The sequence below is a fragment of the Ornithodoros turicata genome, chromosome 2, assembly GCF_037126465.1.
Source record: "Ornithodoros turicata isolate Travis chromosome 2, ASM3712646v1, whole genome shotgun sequence".
In the NCBI taxonomy this organism is placed as follows: domain Eukaryota; kingdom Metazoa; phylum Arthropoda; class Arachnida; order Ixodida; family Argasidae; genus Ornithodoros; species Ornithodoros turicata.
The window spans coordinates 85,579,078-85,606,272 of NC_088202.1; the positions used below are offsets into that span (position 1 = coordinate 85,579,078).

At 45.8% G+C, this 27,195-nt stretch overlaps 1 protein-coding gene across 3 annotated transcripts in view; it reads left to right on the plus strand.

Moving 5' to 3' along the window:
• Positions 1–27,195, plus strand: part of LOC135385651 (fasciclin-1-like) — a 75,143-nt gene that overhangs the window by 35,043 nt on the left and 12,905 nt on the right. For 2 of the 3 annotated variants that reach the window (XR_010420461.1, XM_064615103.1), the window contains exons 2-9: positions 13,437–13,575; positions 20,659–20,753; positions 22,292–22,473; positions 23,339–23,471; positions 23,642–23,789; positions 24,766–24,949; positions 25,227–25,383; positions 25,682–25,826. Coding sequence is in view for 2 of the 3 variants with exons in the window: in XM_064615103.1 (XP_064471173.1) it covers positions 13,437–13,575; positions 20,659–20,753; positions 22,292–22,473; positions 23,339–23,471; positions 23,642–23,789; positions 24,766–24,949; positions 25,227–25,383; positions 25,682–25,826 (1,183 nt within the window). In the remaining variant the exon portion in view is untranslated. Of the gene's footprint in view, positions 1–13,436; positions 13,576–19,546; positions 19,624–20,658; positions 20,754–22,291; positions 22,474–23,338; positions 23,472–23,641; positions 23,790–24,765; positions 24,950–25,226; positions 25,384–25,681; positions 25,827–27,195 lie in introns of those variants that run through there. The other variant, XM_064615104.1, reaches the window with a different exon arrangement.

Sequence of the window (27,195 nt, forward strand, 5' to 3'; positions counted from 1 at the left end):
TGTGTATGCGTCACGGTTTTTGTCGTTCACGCACAACGCAAATCAGGGCGCGCCTTGGTTCACTTTGGTTGGAGCGCCGGACGGGTAATGGACTGAAGTAGAAGTTGGACCGGATGGTAGACCTGCTGTAAGTGAGTTCCTCACAGTGAGTTCTTAAGCTCAACATTGTTTCGATTAGATACGCCTTCTCGTGCAACATGCACCACAAATGACATGCACAATTGACTGTGTGAACTCAAAACACAAAAGATATGATTTTTATCGCGTTTAACGTCTTGTGATTGGATCATTATCGTAATCTCTGAATGATTTGTTGCGCGCAACGCGATTTCTCTTCTGATTCTTGTAGACAGCTCAGGTAGCAAGCATCGAACAGAAACCGTGCGCAATAACAAATTTCCACAATTGCTCTATCTTGCCGCATGCGCTTCCGTTTCTTCTGTGCCGACGAGCGTCCTTGAGTATTACGATTGGGAAAAATTAAGCGGGCGTGGAATCCCTCTGTCATCCGCTCTCTCCCCGTCCGCCGGAAACACAGTACGCAATGGGCCCAACAATGGAGTCTCTCCACTGAGCGGAAAGATCGTCGGACGGGTGGGCGGACAGCGGCACGACGGCCGATGGGTGAAGGACCTCACTCTATTCGTTCGCGTGCTGCGACGCATGGACACTTCCCTCAGCGCATGCTCACATTATCACCGAGACATTCGTCTCGAAAGCGGCGTCTCCGTAGCGCAATGTCGAGTACATTTACGCGAGGAGCGACGTTTCCCTTGGGAATGCCGGTATAGTGGCGTTACTTTCGGAATCCGCGAACGAACGCGGCGGTCCTAATGAGGCAAGCGCGCGTTATTCTGCCAGGGAAGCGAGGGTGTGCAAGGTTCTTATGAGTTTGCGGCAATGTGGTTGTCGTCGGCTTGGTCTGAAAACAAGAGGAAAAAAAATGTTATGTGGCAGTCACGATGTCTCGTTGAGAATGCATGCTGTGCATGTAGCTCAGTTGAGATGAAAAAGAATCTCTAATGGAACGCCGTGGTCTTTTGGCAGCGTGCATGTTTGTGCTTCTCTGTTACGATGAAAGGTTCAAGCGATTACCATGCGTAGTATAAACTGACTCCTAGAAAAACAGAATGGAATAAGGCAGCAATTTTTCGTGTACGAGCTGGATCGAGAAGGCGAGGAAAGCGCAGGAGCTGTTAGGTGTTAAAGAAAATTAGTTTTTTTTTTCTCCTCTCACTGATCTCTGATCTGATCTCTGATGAGATTTTATCAGGCCTTTGAGGCATCGTGACCTTTGATGTTGTTGCGCCATTAAACACCAAACATCACTTTTCTCTCTGAATGCATGCAGTGCGAAATGCTAGAAGTGCCGCGTGAAGCGGGCGGATAACACTGACCACATGGCCGGCTCACACTACAGACACGGTGACACATTTTGCGCACTGTTCACCTGTAGGTTCAACTATAGTACGCTCATGGAACTGGCCGAAATGTTCACGGTGAATTTTCTTGCGTCACCTACCGCTTCCTACAAGACAGATTAACTTTTCGCTTCCTCACTTCTTTTTTTTTTTTTTCGCGCACTCGTGCTACAGTAATTTAACTGTTTCCTCACCTTTTTTTTATCTTACTTGTTAAGACTAATTTTTCTTCGTTTCAACTACAATCCCAAGCGGTCGTGTCCGTGTGTTTCGTCATATATCCATCCACTCATCCATCCACATTAAACTTAGATGGCAACGAAATTAATTATCCGCGAGTGAAGTCGAAAGAAGAAAGTAAAAATAACATGTGCAATTACAAGTTACTGCATGCAAGATGGCCGAAGTAAAAGGCTGTAGCTGCCGGTTTCAGGAACTGCGAGGCTATACATTCTGCGCAAAAATGGTGTAGTCCACAAAGCGTAGCACGCGACATGCGTTTGGCGACATCTGGGAATGATCAGACGCACTAAAAACAATATCTAGTATTTTAATCTTGTTGAGTATACTTTTGCTTGTGATTCCTTCTTCTCATTTTCAAGTCATTAATGAGGTTGTAACCTCGAATCCTCCCAGAGTACGAGGTTACAATGTAGCAGAGTGATGTACAGAGGCGTATTTCGAATTATTAGAGCATTTCCTAAATACAATTTTTTTTCTTTTTGTTATGAACGCACAAAACTTTGACAGACTCGAACCGCCAATAGTAAATGGAGCGGAGCGCAATGGCTCGTCCAGGTCTGAATCCCGACGCCGTAAAACGGCACGGTGCAATAAAACTTCGCCCGCAGTTCAAAAGAAAGGAGTTTCGAATTCCAGGAAGAGGAACGCGCCTTCCAATTATTCGTTAACTCTGCGTCGGGACACGCTTGTTTCCGTCGCGGTTGAATGAAAACAATGAACGAGGAAGAGTACGTCATCCATAGTGAGTAAGAAAAGCACTTGGCGAATTATACTATAGACACACGCCAATACAGCATGAATGCTTGCCCAGACCTTCCTTTGCAGCACTATGTCATTCTGCTAGATTTCGCATGAAAAACCCGTGAGCGAGGACGGTCGCCAATGAGTAAAGCGTGGCGTAAGAACGAGCAACTTACATTGCACGAGGAAGCTCCTGTTAAAAGACATCCGTGTCAGCCTTTGTTTCAGAAATAATGCATGGCAAATATGGAACGTGGACAAAGAAAGAACAAGGTGCAGCGCACGCCATCCACAGCGCATGCCTATAAGCCCGCGAATAATCTGTGTTGCAGTTTAAGGAAATGAGGAAGTACTACTGTAGTAGTATTCCTCGGTAGTAGTTCCTAATACTTCCGTAGTGGTATAGTCCTCACTTTTTTTGAGCAGCATCTTGAATTCGAACATATACGAGTAGAGGTCCGCGCGGGTATGTAAATTTCGACCCGCTCCCCACCCGCACGAGTTTTGATAGAACTACCCGCATCCGCGGGTTGTCCGCGTGTAACCGCGGACCCGCACTGCACATGGGAGTGCAGCGGAGCAGCACAAGTTAGAATGCGCACATGTAACTATTGAGAAAAACGATAATCAAATTATTATAAAACGCTCCCGAAGTCTATTCCTTTACGCCTTTATCTAGAGAAAAGCTGTTGAAAAAGAGTATGTCGTCCACTTTAGTTGGCTTGAGGACTGTTCTCGTCTTTTGGAGAATAGTATGCCCAGCCATAGAAAACAACGTTTCACTATACGCGCGCTCGATGCAGGGATACTATCTACAAACGCAGCAGCCCCTGGTAACGAAGGAAAGACTTTCTCGTGGTCTACCATGTCACAGCACTACCGTGGATGCTGGTAGTGCGGGTACCCGCACGACCCGGGGTGAAACGCGTGTGTACTCGCATTTTACCCGCGACCCGTATCATGTGGCATTTTTTACCCGCAAAGCGGAAGATAGTGCAGGTATGAGCGGGTAGCCGGGGATAGACATGCACCCGCGCATACCTCTTCATACGAGGCGAAACATGGATTTACGTGGACGACACACATTTATGCGGACACCACTCTAAAATTGCCTCATGCTTACGTTTTAGACCACGTACCCGGGAGCGCTCATTTGCATGGAAAAATCGGAGCTCTCCTGATAAATATTCGTTGTTCGTGATATGAACGTACTACCGTCACGCAAAATACCTTTTGGGAAGCTGTGATGTTATTGAGTAGGGTGGCCGGTCAAAGCGACCATCACTGAAGGTTGGGACGAGGTACTAGCGTGACACGATCAGTAACTGCGACACGGGAACAATCAATGGGTTTAATACCGGTGACTGGTGAAAGATGTCAATGTAGAAACTCAAGTCAAGCGGAATCCGGGCATTGCGAAGATGACGACAGATAAAACGAAAACTGGAACTTGAAACACTAATATCTAGCTATGACCAAGATTTGAGGCAGTGGGGCTCAGTGGTTGAAAGGATTCCCGAAATATATGTCGAAGCGGTCAAGAAGGTCTGAAGGGTCCAAGGTAATAGGGTAATGGTACTGTGATGTTACACGTAAGGTTTGCCTGCGCAGTGTGGCGACATGTTGCACGTGCCGCAGGGTAGGACTGCGGATAGGACCAAGGACGCTCCCGTCTGCCACAGAATATCATCTCGAGGATCGGTGCACGTTCTCTGCCGCCTATGATGCACGTATCGCTGCTGCTGACCCACATATCCGCACTGTCTCTTGGCATTCAACTCATGACAGAAGCGCGCATTTCCTGAGAAATTAGTTTGCAAGAGTGCGTGCAGTGGCAGTAATATCTGCAAGCTCCTATTGGTGTGTCGTGACGCCAGATCAGCCGAGCACTTTTATTGGCTGCCTAGAATCGTCTGCTACGGCGCGTGAGCAAGGCGACCAGTCGACTGCTCTGCATCAGACCCAGACACGGGAAGGGCGGCGCAAAACACAACCGCAAAAAAGAAAAAAATTGAAGGACGACTAATGTAATTAATGCGGCGGAAATGCGTTAGCATTAGACATGTTCTCTTATGTATTGTTTTTTTTTTTTCGTTTACAGCCGACCCACCCACTACCACTATCCACCCCTAACTATCACTCACTGCCACTAACTACAATACAACCACAACAGCGGCGCAAGCCTTCTTCCTCCTCGGTGAGTTGACCCCTTCGCGCCTTCGCCGCGCTGCAGGAGAGAGAGGGAGAGGTCTTCCCTCTACTAATGCGCGTGCGCAGCATGCAGGTTGGGAGGAGGAAGGGAGGAGAGAGGTTTTCTCCGAGGCTTCACACATCCATCAGACGGTCACGATTTTCCAACTTGGGAGTTCTAATGCCAACGCATTAAAAAAAGAAGGCTCGCGCCTCACTATTGGGCGGCTGACATGACGTCGCAGCTGAGACCACATGACCGAGGCAATGAGTTTTTTCTGACCCGCGAGATTTGACGTTCTCTTGCTCTCCAGGATTGCGCACTGTACCCGTACTTTTCGTGCGAATGTGTATCCCAAGGCTTGTAAGTCCTATAATTTCTACTCTCGCCCTAATTTATACTCTAGTCGTCCTGGCATATATTTTTCGAACCCTTCCATGCGAATGGCCCGCGCGGAGCACCACTTGCGAAAAACAAGGTGCGCGGAGATGTCCGAACCAGAACTGGCAAACTATAATCTTCGGTCCCACCGCTGTGGCGTCGCTCGGGATGATAGTTGTACATATCGACGTGAAAAATTGAGTTACTATTATTATGATGGATTAAGCACTGTCCCACTCTGCCCGCGGCTATCGTCGTAGACTAATTGTTCCCCGGAGTCTTTCGGTTACGAAAGCTGCGTTTTATATTCGCCCCAATCGTAGGCCCTATTCTTGTAATGCGCCGACATGTGCGTAGTTTCGGGCACCCTTGTGCGGATTCAGGTTGCGGCATAATCGCTGCGCTGAGTGGATGTAAGTACTTAATCCGTTGAACCACACTCTGCTCTCATTACATATGTCTGGGGTTGAGATCGCTACATAATAACGCTATTCATATCTTAGAATTCACAAGGAATAATTAAGACTGGGTATGCCGTTGTATTTTAAGGATTGTGGATACTAGTGGCCCGCTCAGGGATGGCTGGGAGTAATAAAAGCAACGTGTTTCTTGCGACATGTAGCGGGGGCATGTCCGCAGACATGGCGTAGATATAGATGGAAAAGATACGAGGAAACTCAACTGTCACCTGGTCAGCAGAGCCGCTCGGACATGCCAACGGCTAGAACTTCATGAAAAGTGTTGTGATGTTACATAATTTACAACATGTACTGTTGGGGACACGGTTAGCTAAAAGCGCCTGTCAGTACTTCGCCGTCCCAAATTACCTCTGTTGCGCTTGAAAGTATTGTGCCGATACTGTATTTGAAGGTGGACCGTGTGATGCATGTGTTTATTACTCGAAAGAAATAATCTTTGCAACACCTGGAGGTTTGAGATGAGAGAAACCACGGAGTGCTGATTTTACACAGCCGTGTCCCCTACAACCGGCTCGGCAGCCACCGCTCGTTTTGAGAAGCAAAGCGGCACAAAGAAAAATCATCCCTTCATCCCGCAGGTATCTTTGCGCCTTTCATCACTGCGCCGCATGATTGTCTTCTGATTCATAAACGGAAATGCGTACGTCAATGGTCTCGTCTCCCCGTAACGTGCTTTGTTTTGTGCGATCTTAAATGACGTCAGAGCTGAGACAAAATACAATACGGAGTCGAGCTTCCAAGGACGTGCCACACTTCCGTGTTGTGTGTCACTTCTTGCTTGCCAGTCATTTGCAAGCGGTCATGACCCAGGCGCAGGGGAAGGCCTTGGAGATAGTAATGGAGGCGGCGATGACGCTTCTCTCTACGATTTTGCATGTGAAATTCTATGGACTGACTTCATCCAAAATTCCCAGGAAACCTTGAATTAGATATATGCATATGTCGAAGTGAGTTGCCCAGCAAAAGTACGTAGGCGTACGCACACGTGGCAAAACGTGTAGGGAAAGTAACTATGTAGAACACCTGGTAAGGGCAAGTAGGTATTTCACAGTCCTTTGCCCGCACACGGGAAGCCCGAAGTTTTCACCCTCGAGACTGACCTCAACAACAACAACAATAAATGAAGAAGTGATGATGACATGGGATGTTTCCCCGTGGTAGCCACAGGACCCTACCCCACTTCACAGTGGTTATGAGAGGATGAATTATGGTGAGAGTGAAGCGACGACAGGTCGGAGTTCTGTTTAGAGCTCTTCGAGGAGTCCAGTGGCTTGCATGAAAGCAAAAAGGGAGCGAAGAGCCCGGCACTGATGCGCAGGGGAGCTCCATGGGGCAAGTACTTTGGACAGGCCCAGGGTCGAGGAGTTCAAGTTGGCGTCGAAGTACCCGGCGTTGACACGTGTACCGCTCACAGTCCTCGATGATATGGAGGATCGTAGCTGGGGTGCGGCAAGCTAGGCACAGCGCCGTGGTCGTAGACGACGCAGGAGTGTCGTAAAGCTGCGAGGGAAGCCACCTGGCATCCTAAATGATAATGTCGGGTCCACTGCATGGAGGAGCGACCATTGAGTGATGTCATGGAGCCATTGCTGGCGGGCCAAGGGTGACACCAACGCAGACAAGTATAGGAGCGCCTATCTCCGTTGGAGAGGATAATGGGCACAGCTCTGAGACTGACCTCAGCTGTTATGATACATTGGAAAACTACCCCATACTAAACAAACAAACAAACAAACAACAAAACTACGTACCGCTGGTGCCCTCCGGCGTGACTGTTTCCTAGAACCTCAGCGTATTCCACGTACCACTTGTGGTGGCTCGTGCGGTCGTGTGTAGTTGCCCACAAACCTTTCGGAGCTCCGACACGAGAAATGACAAATTAAATTAACGACGCACATTTCGTTTTGTCCTCGTGTGGTGGTTCGTTTGCTCAGCCAATTTCTCAAGGAACTGACAACAGCTGCATGCGTGACGATGGGATGAGGTCAAGGAACTGAACTTTTCTCCAGCGAGGCCATTTCACGAATGTAACGTTTGCGAGCATAAACGTATTCCATGCACGTAACACGTAAATATAATGGTCTGAAACGGAAGTTTCGAGATATATATTTGTGTGCGATAGTTGGGATAACAACAATTTTTTTGCTGTTGATAACGGGAACAAATCGTTTGATTGATGATTGATTGAAAGAAAGAAAAAAATGGGGATTGTAGCCCTCATCACGAGGGCCGGCTACCCCAGATCACCTAAGGAAAGGAATTCCAGACACATCCACCATCACCCACTGGAGATGTCGCGAAGCGGCGACGAACGCCACAGACAGGTCATAGCCCATCTAACAGCTTGGTGTCCCTTAAAAACTGTGTAACGGCTCGCAAAGCTGGCAGTTGAGTGCTCATTGGCCATGGGCCCAGCACCTTCTGCACTCCGAAGGGTCGATTGTCAACCCGGCCTAACGCGGCTACAAGTCTGTCACGACACTCAGAGTATCTTGGGCACGTAACTATAATATGTTCGACGTCTTCGATTGAGCCACAGACTGGACAGTTAGGAGAGTCCGCCTTCCCAAGCCTGTACAGGAGTCTTGCACTGTATGGTACATTGAGCCGGAGCCTGTGAAACAATGACGTAATCTGCCGTGGCATGGATGTTGGGAGGACCAGAGCTAGTTCGGGGTCAACCCGGTGCAGAAGGGAAGATCCAGCCTCGCCACAAAACCATTGATCTTTTGACAGCTTATGGCTCAGAGACTTTAAGGCACTCTTGGCGTCCAGCTTCGTGAAGTAAACACTGCGGAATGTACTATTTCCATGTGCTTTCCCGGCGTTGTGATCGGCCGCATCATGTCCGGTGATCCCACAGTGGCCAGGTATCCACCGGAAAATCACGTCATGGCCAGCGATCACTGCTTTTTGGTGCGCTCCTAGTATGTCATTCAGTACAGGAGCTGTGAGGTGGTGTGTACCCGGTGTCATAAGGGTCTGTAAAGCGGCTTTAGAATCACAGAAAATCACCCATTTTCCCTGGGAAGGCGCGCACGAGATATGCTCTATGGCTAGAAGAAGAGCGTGTAGCTCTGCTGCTGTCGACGAAGTACGATGCGATAGTCGAGCACTGCGCGCAGTATTCGACGCTGGTACAACGAAGGCACAGGCGGATCCTGTAGATATTGTGGAGCCATCCGTATATACTGCCGTGCGATCATCCAGACGTTGGATCAATTCTAAGCTCAGCTGTCGCTGCATGCAAGGGGGTGAGGACTTCTTCGACGAAAGGCCTGGAACTTCTGCATTGACTCTGAGAGGCACAACACTCCACCATGGCAAAGGCGATGCTGGAATGCGTTTATATGATGGTGAGATGCCTCGGTATGGCAGAATGGCCTGGTGAAAAGTGGAATTATCTCTCTTATTAATTGCTTCAACAAGGTGGTGCCGACGATGACGCGTTGACAGTCGTATGAAGTGACGAAGTGATTCCTGAACTCTTAGAGCTGGGACCGGAGGTTCTTTCGCTTCTGCAACTGTGAGCTGGTTAGGAGCTGACCGATGAACCCCCAAGCACACTTTTAGGCTCCTTGCAACCACACTCTCGAGGATAGATTCTGAGGTGGGACACAGACCTTGTAGAAGTGGCAGGGAGTACGCCAACATCTGACGAATTAGTGAATGATGCAGACCGAGCATAGCCGTCGGAGACGCTCCCCATCGACTGCCTGCGATGTAGCGCATGACATTAACGACGGATGTAGCTTTCTCCTTTATGCGCTGAACTTCGGCTGACCAGGACAGAGCTCTGTCCACGATGACCCCAAGGAACCTGTGATGTGTTACTCTTCGGAGTTGTTGACCATTGACTTGAAGCTGAAAGTTCGGTAAACGTTTCCTCGTGAACGGCATCACTACTGTTTTCTCTAACGACACATCCATGCCCCGTTGCGACAAGAAGATGGTAACTTTGTCTAGTGCCTCCTGAAGACGTGTACGAAGCGCTGGCCACTGTTTCCCGGACGACCACAGACATAAGTCATCGGCATACATACTCAGACGTACACCTCGTGGTAACAGGGACGGGAGTGTCGCCAGTAGGGCATTAAAAAGCATGGGACTGAGTACTGCTCCCTGCGGCACTCCTGCGGTCACTGAGTGTTTCTGTGTATCCCCGGTGCTGGTACGCATGAACACCGCCCGGCCACTTAAATAGTTAGCAATCCACCTCAGCGCTCGCCCCCTTATGCCGAGGGAGTAGAGGCCATGCAGAACATGAGGGTGACTTGCAGTGTCATACGCCCTTTTGATGTCAAGGAACACAGCTGCAGTCAATCGTCCACCCAATCGCTCCTGTTCAACTGTTGATACTAGGTCCAGTACGCAATCCATTGTACACCTTCCTCTTCGGAACCCCGCCATCTCTTTCGGCAGACGATTGCGAGATTCCAAATACCACTCAATCCGAGATAAGATAATACGTTCCATAATCTTGCACAAGCAACTTGTCAAGCTTATTGGGCGAAACGAGTCTATTTGACTTGGTGCTTTCCCCGGCTTCAGAATAGGTATTGCTCGCGATACCTTCCAGCCCTCAGGGATAGTTCCCTTTTGCCATTGGTCATTCATCAACCGAAGCAATACATTCCGAGCCACATGGCCAAGATGCATTATCATTTGGTACGATACACCATCCGGGCCCGGGGACGACCGGCGATTGCACGCTTGAATGGCTGTTTCCAGCTCCTGAGGGGTGAAGTCAAGATCCATCGCAGTATCTTCAGCATTTTGGTTTAAGTCGACAGCGCAAAGTGCCTCTTGCGTTGACACCTGGTACCCAGAAGTTAGGGACGCTGTCGATGGTTTTAGGAGTAACGCGCAAAATTCTTCTCCAGCAGCTGTTTCTGACGTACCATGATGCACGGTAAGAGCGCGGAATGGAAAAAGCTGACTCACCGGTGCTCCTAAGCCTTTCACAATTCGCCACATGTGTCCTGTAGTGGCATGTGGGTTTAATGTTTCACAGAAAGATTTCCACCGTTTGGAGGAAAGCTTCCCCAGATGTCTGCGGATAATGACTTTAACCCTACAGGCCTCTTTGTAGTCTTCGATACGGCCAGTTCTACGGAAACGGCGCTCGGCACGGCGTCGAATTGCCCGTAGACGTTGGTACTCAACGTCCACAGACTGGTGTGCTCTTGGGGCTGAAGTGAGGATTGTCACTTTGTCCACCGTAGCAGATATCTGGGCCTCAAAGGCTGCGATGTTGGCAGCACGCTGGACTGTGGCATCCGCTTCTATCTCAAATAGCTTCCAATCTGTGACCCGCACTCTGTGGCTTCGGGTAGCCATTAATGAATGTGAAATAAGCACTGGTACATGATCGCTCCCCATGGACTCCAAGTTAGTTGCCCAATGTAGGTGCTGCGCTTGGTCAACAAATCGTTTATATTCGGCTTGGGCATTCAATTTTACTCACATCGCAAGCAATTTACAACTTTGCGGTATGCGTTCGCTTGCGGTGTTGCGTTTTTCAGCTCAACAGAAACCTTGCCGAAAAGAAAGACTTCCGAACCTGTTTGCTTGACTCGCTTTGAAAGTCTAACAGGCGCTGCCCTGCAGAGGTGGCCAGATAAGACATACCTGAACGGATCGATATAAACGTGAGAGAGGAAAGGGAAATCGATACTGATGCAAATGAGGTGATTTCCGGAGTCTCCTGGGAATCTAAGGGAAGTTGGGATGGGCGAGACTTTGTTGTGCTCGAAACCCGGATATTCTCAACTTTTGGCAGCCTCTTGGTTACACAACTGACCTATACTGTGCCTGGATTCCCATTGTGTTTTCTTCCTTTCAGTTCAGTGTTATGCAGATATGCGTGCGCACGTATATTAGATATTCGTTTTTAACAACGTGACCACGCTTCTGTATTGTATACTGGAAATCATTGCCGAGACAAATCCTGTGTACTGTATGAGATGTTGCGTGCATGCTATAACAAACTTCAGGGAACATAGATGAACAAAGTAAGATAGGACAACGTAGCTTGTGTGTTCTTGAAAAAGGCATAATTTCGTGCGAGGCAACACGAAAGGACAGAGAAACACTACGAACTGGACAGGACAGGTAGGTAGGAGTCTGTCCTGGTGGACAAACAGGGCGAAGTGGACAGGAGTGTCCTCTCCACTTCGTAGTGTCCGTCTGCACTCTTGTGTCGCCTCAAACTCAAGGCTTTTTTTTTTTTTTTCGTGAAAGCATTCAGTTTTCGAGGCTTCGAACGATAAAGAGAGGGCGAGCGTCTCGCGGTCTGTTCGTGCGCTTTGCGCTCCGCTAACATATGGAATAACCATATTATATTTACAGTTGGTAAAGCCAGTGGTATACCCTGTGGTTGTTAATTAGAAACATTAGGAATGGTCCCGCAAAAATAAAATAAACGCTAACATTTTTCATTTATACGTCCCGTGTTTGAACATGGTGTTTGAACATGAAAATGGGACTCCTTGTTTTTAACCACCAAAATCGAGAAAATTGAAAACGATGATGCTAGATTTGTCTGTTGTCGGTGCGGGTATGGAGATGAAGACCGTTCTGGGATGGGATTTGCTCTCTGTACGTAGAGGAAATCCCAGACTTAATTTTGTATGGTATACATCATAATCAGACTGTCCTAAACCCTTCCTATCTCCATATTTTTCACGTCTCAATCAATAACCTTCCCAATATTTGTCACCACCTGACTATGTATCTTCAACAGTGGACCATTCTAAAAAAAGTTTGTGAATATGCTTCTCGGACAGATGTTTTCAAATATCCTTTTCCCCTTGACCATATCGCAGTGGAACAGTTTGTCTAATATTCTCTGAATCGAACGCTAACTTGTTTTATTCTAAGTTGCATTGATAGAAACCCGTGTACCTTACGTCATCCTGTTGCTAACTGTTTATTCATGCCGTGTGTTTGTAACATTTCCCCCTTCTGTTGTCTCGTAACCCTCCCTACTGTAGTGCCTTTGGCGCTGTACGTATTCCAATAACTAAATAATAGAAAGAATGCACGAATTCCTTAGCTGTCGACAAAAATCAAGGAACCCTCAACGATCGAGTTTTGTGGGAAATTTCACTTACTTTCCAACAGTGGTTTTATTTGTGTGCGCATCAGTGATTTCCCCAGAAATTCACTGCTGGGGGGGGGGGGGGGTGCCGACCTTTCAAGGGGGGGGGGGAATGCTTGGTGAAGATTCCACTTACGGAAGTTTTCTTAGACGCAGAAGGAATTGTGGCACGATGGTGACATCTGCACAACTTTCCCGTTTTATTTGTACATGTTATTACGTTAGAACACAATACATTAGAATACAGATTCATTATGAAGGGCATTTTAACATAATGCATAATCGCATGACCGACAAAGGAAAAAGACTAGCACCCTGTCTCACGAAGCCCAATGAGTACCTAGCAACCAACGGAGGAAACCTTAGACGAAAAAAAGCAGAACAGCTCGCTTGACTGAGTTCGGCGCAAATGGTTCTTGATGATCCACATTGAGTGTGAGTGCCCGCACGCATTTTTGCTCGTATATGTGCGCAACATATGCATTTAACAGTTACTTTCAAATGATTTTGGACAAATGCATGGTACGATCACCTGCATGACTGTGGTCATACAACCTAAACTTGACAGTACAGGATGTAATTCGCTGCGCCGGACTCACTACATGGTCGAGCTGGGTGGGGTCACCTGAGCAATTTCAGGGGGGGGGGGGGTTGCAAAAATCCAGGGAGGGTGTACACCCCCACTGGGGGGGGGGGGTGTAGGGAAATCCCAGGTGCGCATACACAGGCAGCGCGAAAAAGAAAACACATTTGTGTCGATTCCATGAGCCAAACTCAGTAATCCAGTAAAATGATAAACAAATAAATAAATATGGAATTAGAAACTGCCGCGCACAGAACGTAGCGTTGCCTTATACCGCCTCTTTCTTTTTCTGCAGTTCTACGACCTGATGAAGAATGACAAACTTCTCTCCGCCTACAACGATGAGACTCAAATCACAGTATTTGCACCGAGGAACGACGCCGTGCGGAACTTCCTCGAATCGAGACGCACCATCAACGTTAGGTACCATGCAGGTGAGCTCTTGTTTCCAAGTGTTACACTTCGTACCAAGTGTACACTTCGGCATTTCGTACTTTTTTCCACATGAGGTGGGACTTTTATGAATAGGAGGAGTCGTCAAAAGAAGGTGACCTTACATCTTTGTGAGTGAACGATACAAAAGAATAGATGCGATGCTCTTAATTGGTTCTTCTGTTCGTTCATTGCCTCTGGGAAACTGTGCATCCGCAAGCAGTGAAGCAAGCAATTAGTGATATCTGTTTTTACTATTCCGCAAGTGTCTTGAGCTGTACGTAATACATAGTTTGTATTTCAAGTAAGTGTGGACGTTCTTGCCGCACAAGCACTTCCAAATTCCAATGCACTGTCCTTAGTGTAGAGCTGAATGTGACGCACCAGGCATCGAAAAAACAAAAACGATTTCAACGAGTATCATTCTTGGCATACTATGTCTCTGTTCGGAAGCTCTAAAATCATCCCTGATTTTTACTAACTGTATGGTCGCCATTGCTTAAAGGGACAGTTCGCTCCCTAACGAAACTGAAAAAAAGAAAAAAAAAGAGAAAACGTGCTCGACGTGTGTAATAGACAATAGAGAGTTAGGAAATCGTGAGCGCCCTTCGATTCCGTATCGCTGTCAGTCAATCAGATATCAGCAATGTGATGTCAGCCACTCCAAAGGAATAATGCGATTGGCTTATCATGTCTTCGGAAAAGTTATCGTGAAACTTCTACTCCCTGTGAATCCCTTTTGTTCGAAATCGACGTACTTATTTTCCGTGTTTTCAGTATTTTCCTGTGGGCATCGGCAGCGCGGCCGGGTTTCGGGGGAGGAGCATATTACGAGATGGGCAGTCGGCTCGCGTGACATTTCGTGACGTTGCTTCAGGGCTGGCGATAGGAAGCCGTATCTCGATGGCGGGGGAACGGACCGCCCCCTTGACGTTATATTGTTCTCAGACAGACGCCGTGTGCGCGTCCTTCTCCGCGGGAAAGCCTACTTGCGTGGATCTCGTTGCTTTCAGATGCCTACAATAAATCATAAGGCTCGAGCTGTTGAAACTAATGCCACGGGCGTGATCAAACTGGAAATACAATACCGTCTCCAACAGAAATCAACGAATCGATGCTCGGAGAGCGAACTATCCCTTTTGAGGGTTCTAACTTTGAAAAATAAATAGTATAGAGAGCGAGCAGGAAACATATTTGACTGGTTTCATTGACACTAGATGGTTTCAGGCTTGCTACCTTAATATGATACGTAAAAAAATTAAAGTGGAATTCCTCTTTTCCAATTTCGTGTGAAGGGACTTCTCTACAGTCATGAAGTGGCGCTCGAAGATGGACACAACCGCAACTCAGACTTTTTAAGTTAGTATTATTTCAGAATTAGTACTAGAGTACATTTGCAAAACAATTCAGTTTCAGATGAGCACAAAACCTTCATATAACACAGAATCAGAACAAATTCTCTTCCATATAGTACCTAAAAGCACTTGTTGAGATTCATGTGCGGAAAGAAGTGCTCACACGCGTATCCTGCAAAGCATGAACAGGAGAAGCACTGTACACCATGCGAACATATAAACAATGCGTTAAAACCTGGTGTCATTGCTAATCACCCATTAATTCTTTTTAGAGGACAGCTTCCTCGGGTCCTTTGAGATGGCTTTTTCCTTTCTGGATCGCTGGCAGCTTTGCATAGCGATAATTCCATAATTGAATTGATACCTGTTATGGAGGAAAAGTTGAATGAAAATGAGTTGACGAAAGAAGATTACGACGCAGAAGAAGACGTTAGAAAGAAAATGAGTACTGCGCTAAACAACATTGAAATATCGCTCTAACTGCCCTCCATCGTTCTAACCATGCTTACTCTTTTCTTCATACTTATTTTCTCGTATGTTTAAAGCACATATATCGGTATACTACATGTAGGGACCTACGCAACCTCTGGGTACACGTACACAGACAGCGTGAGTGAGGCGCGAAGCTTAGTGATGTTTGTAGGTAACGAGCAATGAGCACCCCCTTTCGAATACATAACTCATTTCAATACTATCGAAAGCCATCCCAATACTTCATTTATCGCACATTTGATGACATCGCTGCGGCATACCCGGCGTACGCACTGCCTGTACTGTAACTGATAAAACACCGTTTCATTCGGCGAGCAGCTAATTAGAAATCAGAATGTACGCAAATCGCGGTGGCTACGGTGGTTCCTCGGATGCGGCTTCTTTTTGAAAGCTTCCGTTGTGAACGTGGGCTTGAGGAAGAGCGCGGGTGCGGTATGGGTGAGGATATTTTTTTCGCGGGGGTGGATTTGATGAGTATACCCGTTTACTGCTTCACGTGCAGTGTCTAAAGAGTCACCCACTAATGACGTCATTGCTCATGGAGGGACGAGTATCGGAGGAAGCGAGCAACATCTGACACGGCAGTGGGTGGTTGGCTGGTTGCACACGTCGGGGCGCTCCGACTCGGTGCGCTTCTAGCGCGCACATATAAACGGGGCCAATGACTGTAGCCTAACCATCTACAGGTTTTCTCTGTCATTTCAATGCACGTGCCATCCAAATTAATCCATCCACCAATTGACATACTACGAGGAGAAAGTAAAATTTCAGCTTTGATAATGTAGGAAGGGAGTTGCCTCAGGACTGGAGCCGCCGATATTTCGAACAGAGACTGTTCTTCTTCTGGGCACCGTCCTCATCATTGGCATGGTATTTAAAGGGTTAGGTCTGACGTGTTTAAAGGTTCATGCGAATTGTGGGTCAACAGCCCCGAGGGAAGAAAGGGTCCGTACGGGCTTCTACGGCCCGAGTGAATGGCCGCTCCCTTCCTACATCGCTACCGGTTCGCTGGATTTCTACCCATCTAGCTTTGATAATGAAACGGTTCAGTATGAGTTTATGAAAAAAATTCATAAATTGTTGCAACATTTTTGCCAATTAATCCGCTGTAGGGTCAGCTAGGCGCTGTCACTGTTCTTTTTTCCGTTTTTCGGATGGACGATGTGACTTGACGGTATACACTGGCCTGCTTTTCCTTTGCGGTTTTAGGGGAGGGTATGTTTATTACGAAAAAAAAAAAAGAAAGGGAAGGTCAGCCAGACAGAGTTCGACTTGCCATTCAAAAAAGAAAAGAAAAAGAAGAACGAAAAACTTAATCACACACACGGTCATACAATCACAAGGCGTTGAAAAGCTTTTAAGCGGTTTTAGGATCCTCGCTCTTATGTTTGGGCAACCCAAATTTAAACCAGTGTTGAAATTCGATCTCTCGCGACGACTGGCGACGCAATCTAGGACGCCACGGCGCTGTGTACTGTGCACTGTATAGCAGGCATTCTCTGCAGCGAATTTTTAGGAAAAAATCTTCCCGGGAACAGCACCGCAAAGGGTACTGCCCCGACGACCGTTTTATAGGCCGCACATTCAAAGGCACGGCCCACCCGGGGGCGGACCGCGTTATCAGGGGGCCCTTCTCCAATATATGAAGGACCGCAGCGAATTATATTATATTTTACGCCTAACCTTCTTCCTTACTCTCGAATAACCGCATATAAATGCTGACTATTTCCATGTCGTATTCTTGGTTGGTTGGACGACATTATTTAGGGGTGTCGTAACACATTCGCTCCTTAGAAGTATCATTTAGCAGAAGGAATACACGAATCTTCTTTCATGAGCCGACAGAGTACATCGAGAACAATTGACATATCGCCTGCCATACTGCAAGACGAAAACATCTCGGTGACTACGTGTCGACAATGTATGCCGATCTGTGATGTACGGTTTCAAACTAGACGGACAGACAGCTCCAGTGTCGCGCGGTAGTATAGTGGTCTTTCGCACAAGCGGTTTGTACACTGCAACGACGCATTCAACAATCTTCGCACGACATTCAAATGACACGTGAAACTGTGTACGCTAAAGGGAAAAAAATTTCTCCTCGTGGAATGAAAGATGTTGCTCCCTTTACACCAACACAAAAGGAACGGGTTTCATTCGTTATGTCGTTCGTTATGTGCGAGCGAAAGGAACCACAATTGACGCTTGGACGACCTACGCTGACGAGTGTGTGTAACGCCGGTGTAACGCCGGTGTAGCCTCCTAGCAGCGTCCTCACCCTCACTCACTCATCCGCTCCTCACGGACGTTGAGGTGAGATGAGTTTTCCAGAAAAAGACGTCTACATTAACGAAAAACATTAAGATCTTCATCAGTGACATAACCTGAACCAGAAATAGAAAAGAAAATAACAGGCATAGGGTAATGATAATTATAGTTACAGAACATCGAGAATGATTGCCCCTAAATCTTACGCGTGACATATCTTCGAAAGAGAAACCGTTCCTGTTGTCCCAGGTGGTGTGCTTTATTGTGCTTTCAGTGTGTTGAGAACAGCCACGTTACAAAAGTTAATTCACCCATCTCTATTAATTAAAATACGAACCGCCAATTGCTTTCGTAACGTGCCCCCCCCCCCCCCGAACCCTCTAAAGCACTTTGTAAAGTATGGTGGCTTACTGCTCATTTGCATACTTTTGTCGTATCTTTTTCTCCCCCGTGTGTAACGTAGGATGGGGGAGGGGACAAACAAGTGAAATGATTGACGTGACACAAGGCCAATAAAATTTAAACGAAAAATATTGAGGTCAGGTGAGCAGGGCCGCCGAGAGGGTGGAGCAGCCGGGAATGGCACCCCGGGACCCTGGCCACTTCAGGGGCCCACGGGACCCAAGGCATGTCGTAATCAGAAAAGAAATATTTGGACTGTGTTATCGAGACGTGAGGAGGGGTGGTGGTGATGGTGAAAGGGCTCGCCGTTGTCGGCTTCACAGAGCTGGGCAACGTCCCGACTTATGGCCTGGGGAATGTGTGTCCGGCCGACTTCTGAGGGAACTGTGCCGACATATGTCTGAAAGCGTCTAAGGAAAACCCAGGAAAGCCCCAGACAGCACAGCCGGCACCGGGAGGCGGGGACGTGAGGAGGGGGCCCGAGCATGACTCATTCCCGGGGTCCGTAATTTCTCTCGCTGGTGAAGATGAAGGTGCAGGTGAAGATGAAAATTTCAGTGATAAATATTGAGGTCAGGAAAATTTTCAGCAGAAAGACTGCTGTGGGGTGAGGACAAATATCATGAGGGCATTTGCTTCCATGTGCTGATTTCACCGAAAATATTGACGTATACACCGGAACGGGCTCTCATTTCCGGTCGCCGGCTGGCATCCAAACCGAAAACAAAAATGGTTGCCGGGGAATCGCGCGCGTTCCTCTGGTTTGACGGTGAATGCAGTTCATATAGGCCTTTGGTAGGTTCTAGTACGCACGATAGACAACGCGGGATGGACGAGAAGTTTTGGATACTTGCACTGCATAGTATGTTCGGATGGACGAAGCGGTGAGCTGCGGCACTGAACTGCACACCATAGACTGCGCTGCAAGAAATGGGCCAGCGGAATTTACCACTAAAGAAGCAGTGAAATGATATTTAGCACTGCTGGAAACCCTGCTTATAGTTAATCAACCAGTCCATAAGAACGTACCCCAGAAAGAAAAAGAAAGGAACAAGAACAGCCTGGATCAATCTGTGGAATCAGCCTGGAAACACAGACTGGAGCTGGGCTGGCAAAGGCTTGCTGGGCATAGTGCAGCTTGAATTTGCATTCTGAAACCAGGCAACTTACTCTGCTGAAGCTCAGCTGGAAATGGGACGTTCCAGCCAGTAAGCTGGATTGTGCAAGTTCCCTGGCTGTGAAGACAGTCTGAGCTTATAAATAACAGAAAATGCACAAATTAGATTTCATAGCTATAGCTGAATTGATTATAAAAAATATTGTGGCAGTGATAGTTCGTAGCTTTACGTCGCGCGACGTAGGCTTTAGCTGTCTTCGCTTGAGCTTGAAACCGAAACTTTAATGCTCTCATCGTCATTTCTGACCCAGCACCATCGGCATCACCTCTGAATCTGTTTGAATTTGAATGGTTTTGACTGAGTCCTGAACCATTTTGGACTTCGAAATTTCTGTTGTCATCGATGGTGCAGCTCGGTAACTAAGTGTTTCCTCCCGTCTTTCAACTCCCCCAACCGTGTAAAGGTGTGAACATCTTTGAACCTCTGCCATGAGGTACTGTGTTATGCATAGTAGTAACAAACACTAGTCACTATGTATGCGGTTGCACACGTTGATATGTCTTTCATTCCTGCTAAGAAGAATATGGGAAAAAGGAGGAAGGAGTGAAAATTGTGAGTAAATGCGTGCATAGGGATGGCGAGCTATCACAGACGACGTTGGGTAAAGGGTAAAGGGTGGGGTCTGAAAAATGCCCATAGCGCCGGAACATGAATGGCTGGCCATCGATCAGACATGGAATCATATATAGAGGCTACGCATCGCTTCGGTGATGGTAGTAATGCCATCATTTGTCGAGAAGTTTGTCATGTCGATATGGCAGTATTTTGCCTTTCGGTGTGGGGAGTGACCGAGGCTGACTTCATAGGGAAGTGCACATTTTTCTGAGTTTGTCCGATGAAAGCAATCTGACTGCTCAGTCGGTGCAAGGATTTTAACCCGGGCCACCTATGAGTCATGTTTTCAACACGGTGGCCACGCGGGCTGTGATGAGAGAGACTCTCTTTCTCACAATGTCGCATAGCATCCTTGGCTCCTCCTTCCACGTGCAAGAGGCATGCGATACCTGCTTCGTGTGGGTTGCATTGCTTTGATGCAACAGAATACAGTGTACTAGGAGTGGGGGAACTTCTGCTTGCACATAAGAGCTGGCTATCCAGCACATCTTCAGGTGTTAGCAGTGATCAGAGATAGGACAACCTGACACGATATATGGAGCAGCTCACTATATACGGATCAAAAGTTGTCTATTTCGGTGTACATAAATGAGAATCATGACTAGATCTGATCATTGTGTGCGTTTTGTAGCATCGACGTCTTGCTTGCATGAAGTTGATAAAGTTGTGGCGCTGCCACTATTCTGAGACAGGCTTGTCAAAGATGAGTGTGAAATGTGCAGCAATCACCTTGATATGTCATATGAGCTAACCACAGCATGTTTTGTCCTTGCAGTTTCATTGAATTTGGCTGACGAGAACTTGCCATCTTCTATCCCGACGATAGCGCAAGGGTCACCTCTTTTATACTTGTCGAAAACAGATGATAGGGTGAGTTTTATGGGGTTGGTGTGATATTTGTATGTAATGCTTCATGTTGCGAGGCTTCTGTGCATGTCTGATTGTTGTTTATCCCAGGTCCAGGGACCTTGCTATTTAGATGAGCATATAATAGTTACGCATTTGTGAGCTTGCATCAAAGCGAGATTTTAAGTCTATTTTCATCCACTGGAGAACTACCTATTTATGTAGATGCATCGAAAACTGGAGTAGCCGTCTCAACATGGAGTTCGGCCAACATATCCACATGTTTCTTCTGTTCAACCAACCAAAGCTTAAAGTCGCACAAAAATTCAAGGTGAATAACAACTGTGGAAGCTGGTTGATCTGGTTCGTCTCTGTAGCACACCCTTGAGTTGACTGCCATGGTGTGATAGCTCATGTTGATGTCAACACAATATCAAACCTGCATTCGAACATGCTGTTCGTTTTTCTTCTTCCTCCCCAAAACTACAAGGTTGAATGAAGTTTTCCATGTGGCATAAACACGTAACTTAGTCTAACGCAACTTTAATTTCAAAATCGGTCAACGGACTGTACTTTTAAGCGTGGCTCTCTGCCACACTTGTTACCAGAACATGTCTGTGCTTGTTTCATTAAACAATTTTATTTGGGGAAGATGATTGGGGAGTTTCATCGCCAGGGGTGATACCTACCCCATTACTCCATTTGTTTCATTATTGTGCTTCTCATTAAATAGTTCTATGAATACTTACATAAGTTGTATACAAAGTCTGTGAACTGTTTTATGACGCTTGTCCTCAAGTCCCTGTTCTTTATTGTGTCCCAGGTGTAAACTGTTTGCAGTTACAAGTGGTCTATGAGTAGGGCCTGACTTTTTCGGGTTTTATTTTTGGCCAAATTCGGGGGGTAAATATCGGGTGATATTTTTCATTTGAAAATTCGGGTGTATTCGGGTTAAATCCCGTTACGGCATGTTCTGTCGTCAGGAATTCGGGTGTATTCGGGTGATTTTTTTTTTTAAATAAAAATTTGTCTTAACATGAAACTAATGTTTAGCAATGTTATCAAACTTTATCTTAATGCACGCTTATGAGTGTGCCACGCGACCCGGATATTTTCGGGTAGATTCGGGTTAAACCCGAATTTTACAGATTTCGTTCGGGGGGTAAATATCGGGCGGATACGGGTTTAACCCTAAAAAGTCAGGCCCTATCTATGAGCCGCATACTTGAAACCACTTTGAACCACTTTGTACATAAATGGTTTAAGGTGGAAATTGTTTCATAAACCATTTGGAATTGCAGGCATTGTTCACCTGGGGTCGTCCACATATTATTCTGCAAGACATCCTGAATCCTGTAAATGTTACACATTGCAGCAATGCCCCGAAATAATTTATTGGTTGCCGAGAATCCTTTGGCATGGAGCTGCCACCTGAACCACGGTTCTCCTCCATGTTTCCATAGGACAACAGACATTGTATCTCATGATACATATAATATTATACTAGTAGTGTGCACATTGATGTCTGACCCCCCATGATCACGTAATGGCTTTGTTCGCAGTTGTTCTTCGTCAACAATGCAAAAGTCATTCGAAAGAGGGAGCTTCACCACAGTGGACAGAGCCAGAAACTCTACATTATTGATGAGGTGCTGGAGGCTTTCGTCCCCACTCAGGGCATCACACCAAATGCATTGGCCTTCCTCAACCAACCGACCATTTACGGTCTGAAGGAGCCACTATCGTAAGTACATGTGCTCCACAAGGTTGTCCGATTTGATAGGTTCATGGCACACTAAATATCATGTTTACTTGCATAGTTGACATGCTCGTGGAACTAGCAGATACCCAACTGGAGTAACCAAATGCATGTACATTGGTACCTCTTTCCCGTGTATTTCAAGCAGCCTAACGCGGCACTAACGCTACCGCCACACGGTGATGGCTATTATGACAAAGCTCCAGTTTCCCTTCCTTTCCCAATTAATGCACCAAACTAGACCAAGAAAGTAAACCAAGAAATATGTATAGTTGCGTTCAAGGGAAGAAGGAAAAGAAATCTAGTCTGTCATCTACATACGCCGTTGGAGGTAAGGAGACACAATAGCACACCGGGAGAAATACTGCAGTGCCACCATGGGGGAGGGCTCGCGTAGTGTCATGCTGCCAGTCTTCGCAGCCAATACGGAAGCAGAGTGAGTGTGATGGATTACGTTAGATGGCGGAGGAGGGAGAATCTCTGTGTCCGATCTGCAGCTCAGTAATATTTTGAGAGCTGACTGACGGATTTTTCCTTCTTAAGTTGAACACTACTTAGAAGCAAACAAAGCACTTTACCTTGAACTTCGGTATCAAATGGCGCCGTAAACTACAGTTGACGGAAAACTGGTGCCCTCGTAAGCCTACACACAAATCTGGAACCCAAAGGCTGTGCACATGTTTTTTGTTAGATGTATTCCTTTAAAATCCATGTAGCATGTAGTGTTATCAAGCAATCTCTTGTAGTTTAAGACATCAATTCTATCAATGCTGTCATTGTACAGTTAGTCACATGGCAGGTTGTTTGAAAGCACTTCGTTGTACATACTCTTCATTGTATTATATTTCAGATATTTCAGTACCCGTGTGTCGTTGACTGATGAGAAAGCTTTGTTCAGTGATGAAAAGAGCCATACGTTCTTCATGCCAGTAGGCTCATCAGAACAGTATAACAGAATGCGCACAGGCCAGATAGATAATTATGTAAGTATTAGATGCATCTAGGTCACATGTTTATCTAATTGTATCTGTGAGGATACCATTTTATTATTTGCAGTATTTGTGTGCATGTTGACCTGAAGCCTAAGGACATTTTTGCTGCGTTTGCATTCTAAATTGGCCTCTATACGAGTCCACACGCATTTATTTTACAGGTAGTAAAAGGTCATGTTATTCCAAACCGTGTCCTCTTCACACGAACAATGAGGAACGAGACATACATGTCTGCAGCTTGGGACGAGAATGTCAAAGTGGAGCTCTCCTTGGCAAACCAAACCGATTCCTCTGGAGCTGAATATACCTGTATGTATCTCAGTCGGTGGCGTTGTCCCCATTCTCTAGCCAGATATTTACCTGGTGATTTGTGCCACAAAAGCGCAGAAAGGTGCAAGTGTAAAAATGTGAATGGGTGGATCGCATGAAGAGAAGTGAAACCTGAAAGTTATATGCTGTGTGATATACATGTGTTGAAACCTTGCCCTATGATTTTCAATGAGACTGCTCATTGTTCGATGGGAAAAATGGACTCTTACTTTGTGGGGTGCGCAACTTCTTACAACACCCCGAGTCCAAACTGACGGTCCAGTCTAAACAGACTGCAGGTGAAGGGCAGATTATCAACAAATTTCTATTTTCATTAATGGTGTTCCGTTAACAGTGACAGATAGGGGTCCTTGCCTTCTGGGATGTGGTGCTGCGTGTGCTGCAACAACTGTGCAGAACAGAATGCTGGTACTTTTTCGTCGAATGCCACAGGCCCTGATACCAAACAAATGTGTGATAAATAGAGCCTGAAGTTTTAGGGTTTTACCCGATTCTTCCCCGAATTTGCACCTCGAATTGAAGGTTGCCTCTTTAGGGTGAAACCCGATTTTTACCCCGCAAATTGCCCTCACTGGGATGTCTGTAGGAATGCACTAACTTACTTGTTTGGCAGAACAATGCAGTTACATCACCGTTTGGACGAAACCGCTACTGTTAGTTTGAGTAACTGAGCCCAGTTTCTCCCCGAATTATAGCATACTGGAAGTTTTTTCACCCGAATTTGCATGAATTTAGTGCAAACGTTTATGTACCCGATTTTTACCCCCCGAATTTAGCAAAAAATATTTCCCGAAAACTTCGGATTCTAGTGATAAAGCACACAATGACCACACTTACACTGATCCTGCTTGTTCTTGATACAAAGACATTTGCAATTGCAAAGACAAAATTGCAGAACAACTTGATAACCACTTTGACTGTGTTAACGAAACCTTGTTTTCCCGTTTATTTGCAGTATTTGCACAGAGCAACACAATGTCTACAGATCCTCAAAGACAGAAGGGTGTCGTGCTTGCCAAAATTGTTAAGCCCAATATCTGTGTGAAGAATGGCGTTGTACACCTCATTGAGAAACCCTTGATGGTTGTGGATACAGCCATTCTTGACTTGCTGGAACGTGAGCGACATGGACGTTTAGAGTAAGTACTTCATTGGATTCAAATGTGTTGTTGGACTCGGTAATTAGTGTCGGCTGCACCCACACATGTATCAGATAAGCAACAAAATAAACACTAGAAAGTGAAGAGAATAGAATGGATGGAACAGAGATATAAGTTGAGGTGGACTGTGAAAGCGAAGGAATCAGTTTTAATTTTCCCACGATCTTGTTGAAAGAAAACATATTTTACATTTCCTCGATTTAATGATTCCATGGCAAGAACTAGATAGTTCTAAAAGATTTGTATTTTATTTTAGAGACTTTATGAGGCTTGTGGACTACTCTCCCGACTTTCGCATGGATCTTGAAAGTAACCAGTTGAAGACCATATTCGCACCTACAAACGAGGCTTTGAAAGTGATTCCTTCAAGGGTCCTCGATACATTAAAGGCCAATACATCTGGCCTTACAAAGGTACGTTGATGGCTAAGTTACCTTGTTTTTGTTCCTTGTTTTTGGTTGCAGGAGAACTATGTTCTCCTGCGGTACACAATTCCCAAAACCATGCAGGTTTAAAGCGAAATGAGTACGAATAATCAAGCACATCTTCCGAGAAATTGTCCAAGTTATTGAATGCGGAAATACATTGGTCCTATAGGGCATTTGACGGTGTCAGCAGTTTTGTCCGAAAAATTAGAAAGTCTGAATTATCAGTCGGTGACTGTATGTGAATGTACAATCTGTAAAATATTTCTCACTCATTTTTTTACAGCTGCTGCGGCTGCACATGATCAAGAGCGAGGCGGTTACGTCCGATATTATCGTGAAGAGCGGCAATGGCAGGGCCTTTGAACGAGAATCTGCAAGCAGTCGTCGTATGCTCTACATGCGCGTTGTGGGCCACGATCATGGACGCAGTAAGCAATTAATAATTATATTATGAGGGAATGACAAAGAAGGGGCAATGGTGAGAGGTACATAGTAACAACTAGAAAGAGAACTTAACTTAAATGCTTAATTTCTACTCTAAGATGTATATAAAATTTATATTATAGTAATTCAAGTGTAATCACAATTAGAGTTCCTATAATAGGGTTCCAGGTTTTCGTAGTTAATTTTTTGGCATTTTGGATATGTCGTTTTCAAAATTTGTGTTGTTTATATCTTACAGAAAAGTCAGTGCCCAAAATTTAGAGAAAAAAAAGCTATAACTGTGAAACGACACACAAAAAGAATGAGAAGTTGCCTTGCAAAAATGCTCATTGCAGTGCTGCAGAACTTAGAGACATCTGTGGTCACGGTCACCAAAAACTGCGAAAAAATCTCGAAATCTGGATATTCCTTGACATAGTTGCAAGGCTGCTTTTGCTTTCATCCCATCTTACTGTTTGTGTGCAGCAAATGGAGCAAATGTGCAGCAAATTTTAAGTAGGCAGTTTGTATGTCATTTGTGCATCCTTGTCCACTTTGAGAAGAAACATGGTTTAGTCTTTAAATGTCACCTCATTGCTCGTTCAAGATGTGAGCCGCGTTGCTATCTCTGGGGGAGAAACGTATGAACCAACTAATTTTTCCATTGCAAGACTAATAGTTTGTGACTATTGGACAACCTTATGATAATTAATATTTTAATTAATTACAGTACAGAAAGCAAACAGCACTGCTACGACAACAAAAAAGATGTGGGTTCGATCCCTACAGCTGGCTAACCTTTTCAGTGACTCATCTTTCATCATCAACAAAAAATTACTTGTCTTACACATCCTTTTTCTTGTACATTAGAATTAGGCCCCCACTTAAAATAAGGAGTACGAAATAATACACGACAAGCTGTCAGAAATCTCCTTGCCTTGAATACCCTTCAGAGAAATTGTTGTTATTCTCATGGGTGCCGTCATGTGAATGTGCTCATAACTTGTTTTCACCTGATACACATGTGATAAACATTCCTTCATGAAAAATGTTTTCTGTATTTGTAGACAGTCAGTCCAGTTCAATAACATAGGAAGATTATCTTTGGCAGGGGAAGGGTGGCATTTTGTGAACCAGGACAAAGAAGAAAAACGGATATAAGATTACCCTTTACAAGAGTGCTCATTTTGTGCAAGCTGTGTAGTGTTAGTTTGAATTGTCTGGGAATTCACATATCTTTGTGAATAGCTACCTACCTTAATCATTCTCCACACATACACACAAAAAATGTTTGCCTCTGTGGCCATTCTAGACAGAAGGTTGCTCCTTAGTGGAAGTAGTGATCTGGTGCAACTTTTAGGTACCTCAGTGCGC